General features: G+C 40.4%; 1 protein-coding gene across 1 annotated transcript in view; it reads right to left on the reverse strand.

Annotated features, from left to right (window-relative positions):
• LOC106012830 overlaps nucleotides 1-2,820 on the reverse strand; it is a 4,733-nt gene extending 1,913 nt beyond the window's left edge. Inside the window, exons 1-2 of the mRNA XM_013086938.1 lie at nucleotides 2,211-2,820; nucleotides 655-759 (exon numbers count right to left, since the gene is read on the reverse strand). Coding sequence (XP_012942392.1) covers nucleotides 655-759; nucleotides 2,211-2,367 — 262 coding nt within the window. The 5' untranslated portion in view covers nucleotides 2,368-2,820. The remainder of the gene's footprint in view (nucleotides 1-654; nucleotides 760-2,210) is intronic.
• Between the last annotated feature and the right edge of the window lie 793 nt (nucleotides 2,821-3,613).

The following is a 3,613-nucleotide window of genomic DNA, read 5'->3' on the forward strand; positions in this document are numbered from 1 at the left end:
CCCCCCCACACACACACACACGTACTCACACTCCGATACCCAATTACTCAAGTGCACACATACTACATGTATGTATACACTTTACACAAAGTGCGGACCAGTCCGACGGATCTCCAACCAGATTATGATGGAGACTATAAGCAGACAGACTCTGGGATGGATTCTGAAGAGGGAAGGGGGAGGAGGGAAGAGCAGAAATGCACATGTTCCGACTGTAGTGACCCCAACACTGAGGACAAGGTGTGACAAGGTGTGACAAGGTGTGACAAGGTGTGATAAGATGTGACAATGTGTGACAAGGTGAGACAAGGTGTGACTTTACACAAAGCGCACGCTTGGGGGCTCTCGTGGCCAAGAGGTTAAGGTGTTGGCCTCTCATTCAAAGGTCCCGGGTTCGATTCCAGGTATGGACCGAACAATTTTCTTCTCTAAAATTGTCTCCTTTCACCTCCTTTCCTGCTCTCTAGCAATGTTCTGTCGTCTGCTTTCGTCTCCTCGGGGGCAAAATTCAAAAGTTCCCACCAACTGAAAAAGTTTAATGTGTCCCGCGCGCTCATATGACCTTATGCGAGCGCCGTAAAACACTTTTTTTAAAAACAAAGTGCGCGTTAAAAATATCCCCAATAATTATCTCTACATGTCTCGATACATCACCTATCAGTTTCTGCTGACAGTCAAGATCTTGTGAGAGTAATGTCCCTTGGGCCATCGACCTTCGTGCGAGGATGATTATCAACAGGAAGGAAGAGTACACTGCCCCTGTGCAGGAAGTAGATATATGGAAGAAGATAAAATTAATTAATCTTGACATTTGGCAGTTTGGGATATATCCATTTAGATTCCAATTTGTCAATGTCGGCTGAGGAGGATTCATCTTTAGATGCTGCTTGTACATGTATTCAGAATAAGAAATCTCAGTTAAATAAATAAATGATAAAAATAAATGAATTACATTTTTATTTGTCCCCAAAGGATTTCCAGAAATGTTGACCTACACCAAAAGTGGGCTTTTACCCCACCTATAGGAGAAGTTTGTTTTAATTGGTGTGTATATTTGTTTGATGGCTATAGAGAAAACTCTCCTTGTCTTTTAAAGAAACTGAACTTTACCTTCGATTTTCTCAAAACAGCTTGTGCTTAAAAGCGCCCAATTATATTATTCCTATGGAATGGGATTTATAAAACGCAGGAATGCGCCTTTATTTCCCGGCCCGCTCCTTTACTAATTAACTTTCGTGCCTGGCAGTGATGGGGTTAATAGCATACACAGCTTTATTAATAAATATGTGAGGCAGCGTGGTGGAATCAGAATCTCGTCAAAATAATCAAAGTGAAGAAACTTGCATTTTTCCACAGGTTTGTGAATTTTTATCAAATGTTTGTTTTTTGGCTCAACACCTTTCATGCCCATCAAAGCTTTTCTGAGAGTGGATTTTTCCGAAAAACATAAATTTTAAGTTACCACGGACTCTTAAAGTAAGGAAATAACTAATCTTTGGCAGTCATTTTCTCATAATTCTACCTCTGAAAAAAGGTGACCCTCATCTCCTTCATTCTCAAATATTTCGACTTGTATCCAAGGTAAATGGATATTTGTTTCATCCAAATAAAGACAAGTGAACAAGCTTTAAGATGATACCAATAACTCTACGTGCTGTATCATTTCAATCTTTTTCAGAATCCCTGCCAACAATTTGCGCGAATTTAGGTCTGTCAAACCCTTTGCATCTAAAAAAAAAATTTTATTGACAGTGAAATCATAAAGGGATAGTGTGTTCCTGTTTCTTGACCCATACTGGTTATTGGGAATCCCAGTACACTTAATTTAGAGCCCAAACAAAAATTTTCATTTCAGCTGTACCTAGTTCCCCGCACATCTCCGAAAAGACCGAACCTAGTGGGAAAATCGGGTAATGTGACCGTGGTGAGGAGGAGGAGGAGGAGGAGGAGGAGGAGGAGGAGGAGGAGGAGGAGGAGGAGGAGGAGGAGGAGGAGGAGGAGGAGGAAAAGAAAAAGAAAAAGAAGAAGAAGAAGAAGAAGAGAAACGCGGTCTTGGATATTACTCTCTATATCTAGTAACACAGTCTTGGATATTACTCTCTTGTAACAGCTCAAATCTTTGGACATTTATATGACCTATTTATATAGCAAGTACAGTAAAACTCTTATGAACGTCAAAAAGAATCTAAATATTTTATTATTTTACTCACAGGTAAAAGATGAAAATGGTGAATGGGCCAACATGCTGGCCAGATACAACACATCCTTCACGACTGACCAAAGAAAAAGAAAAACCAACGGATGAGCTTTCTGAATTGTCCAAATGTTGTAAGTGTTAAATCCTTGATGGCAGCAAAGTCCCCTCATAAACAAGCGCACTCATAAACGTGTAGTTTCACCACAACATAACTCAACTGGAATCACTTCTTGTTCTAATCCGTTGTTTTTCTCATCTCACCTTGAACTTTTCACCTCACATTTTGCAACTTGTAATACTGGTAAGAATTTATAAAGGTTACCTCTAGAAAATCTCATAGTAATTTTCAGGTAACGAGCAATATCGCAAGTAGAAATCTACTCCAAAGGAAGAAAAACCGACGCTTGATTTTTAAAAAGCATACTAAAACGTGTGCTATGTTAATATATTTTAAATCACGAAACAATCAAAAAATATTATTGAGCCCAGTGAGAAAACACGTCACCAGTAATGTCACACGTGAAAGTTAATCCTTTCTGAAGCTTATGGGGCACAAGTATTTTCGATTGCCCATCCTTGCACCCCCCACATCATGTCCACAAAGCGACGACCAGACTGGGAGCTGGCTTGTTAACTTTCGCCCACCCCCCCCTTTTTTTTTTTGAGTCAGCATCCGTTCTACTTTTACATTCGACTCCAGATTCAAGCCATCTTGATCGACAGAGGTGGGAGGGAGGGAATATTAATTTGGCGGGTTTTCGATCGACGGAAAAGGGCTGCAACATTACTACATTATGCATCCGAAACAAATCTGGACTCCGTGCACACTGCGCTCAGCGCACTAACATGTTTTCATGCTGTCTTCTCATGGTGTGGTCCACGTCGAATGTTTGAGGAAATGGTTACATGGATGGATGGATGTGAATGTGACCCTCGCACACACGCACGCACGTACGTACAACTTTGCTGTACCAGTGACCAGTGCACGCCTTGTGTGAACGTTCGCGGGGTCAGAGATCATACACACGCACAGGTACATTCATTAAGGCCTTCTCCCCACACCAACCGACATTAAGAGTAGTTTTTTGTTTTTCGACTGTCGTCGGTTTAGTGATTTTTTATATTTGTTTGGGGGGAGGGTGTTTCACTTTGTTTTCAATGTGGTTTTTGCTGTTGTTGTTGTTGTTGTTGTTGTTGTTGTTGTTGTTGTTGTTGTTGTTGTTGTTGTTGTTGTTGTTACAAAGTTCTATCTGCCCAGTACTCAGTTTTGAGAAATTTGACGTCAAAACTTTTCAGTTCCACGTGTTAAGCGTTTTCAAATGCAATTCTTTGAAAAAATATCTTGACAACGACTCCGAATAATCTTACGATTTTGAAAGAACAGATAGAATTACGGTTGTTGTTGTTGTTTTGTGG

Source organism: Aplysia californica, unplaced genomic scaffold (genome assembly GCF_000002075.1).
Source record: "Aplysia californica isolate F4 #8 unplaced genomic scaffold, AplCal3.0 scaffold00523, whole genome shotgun sequence".
NCBI classification, from domain to species: domain Eukaryota; kingdom Metazoa; phylum Mollusca; class Gastropoda; order Aplysiida; family Aplysiidae; genus Aplysia; species Aplysia californica.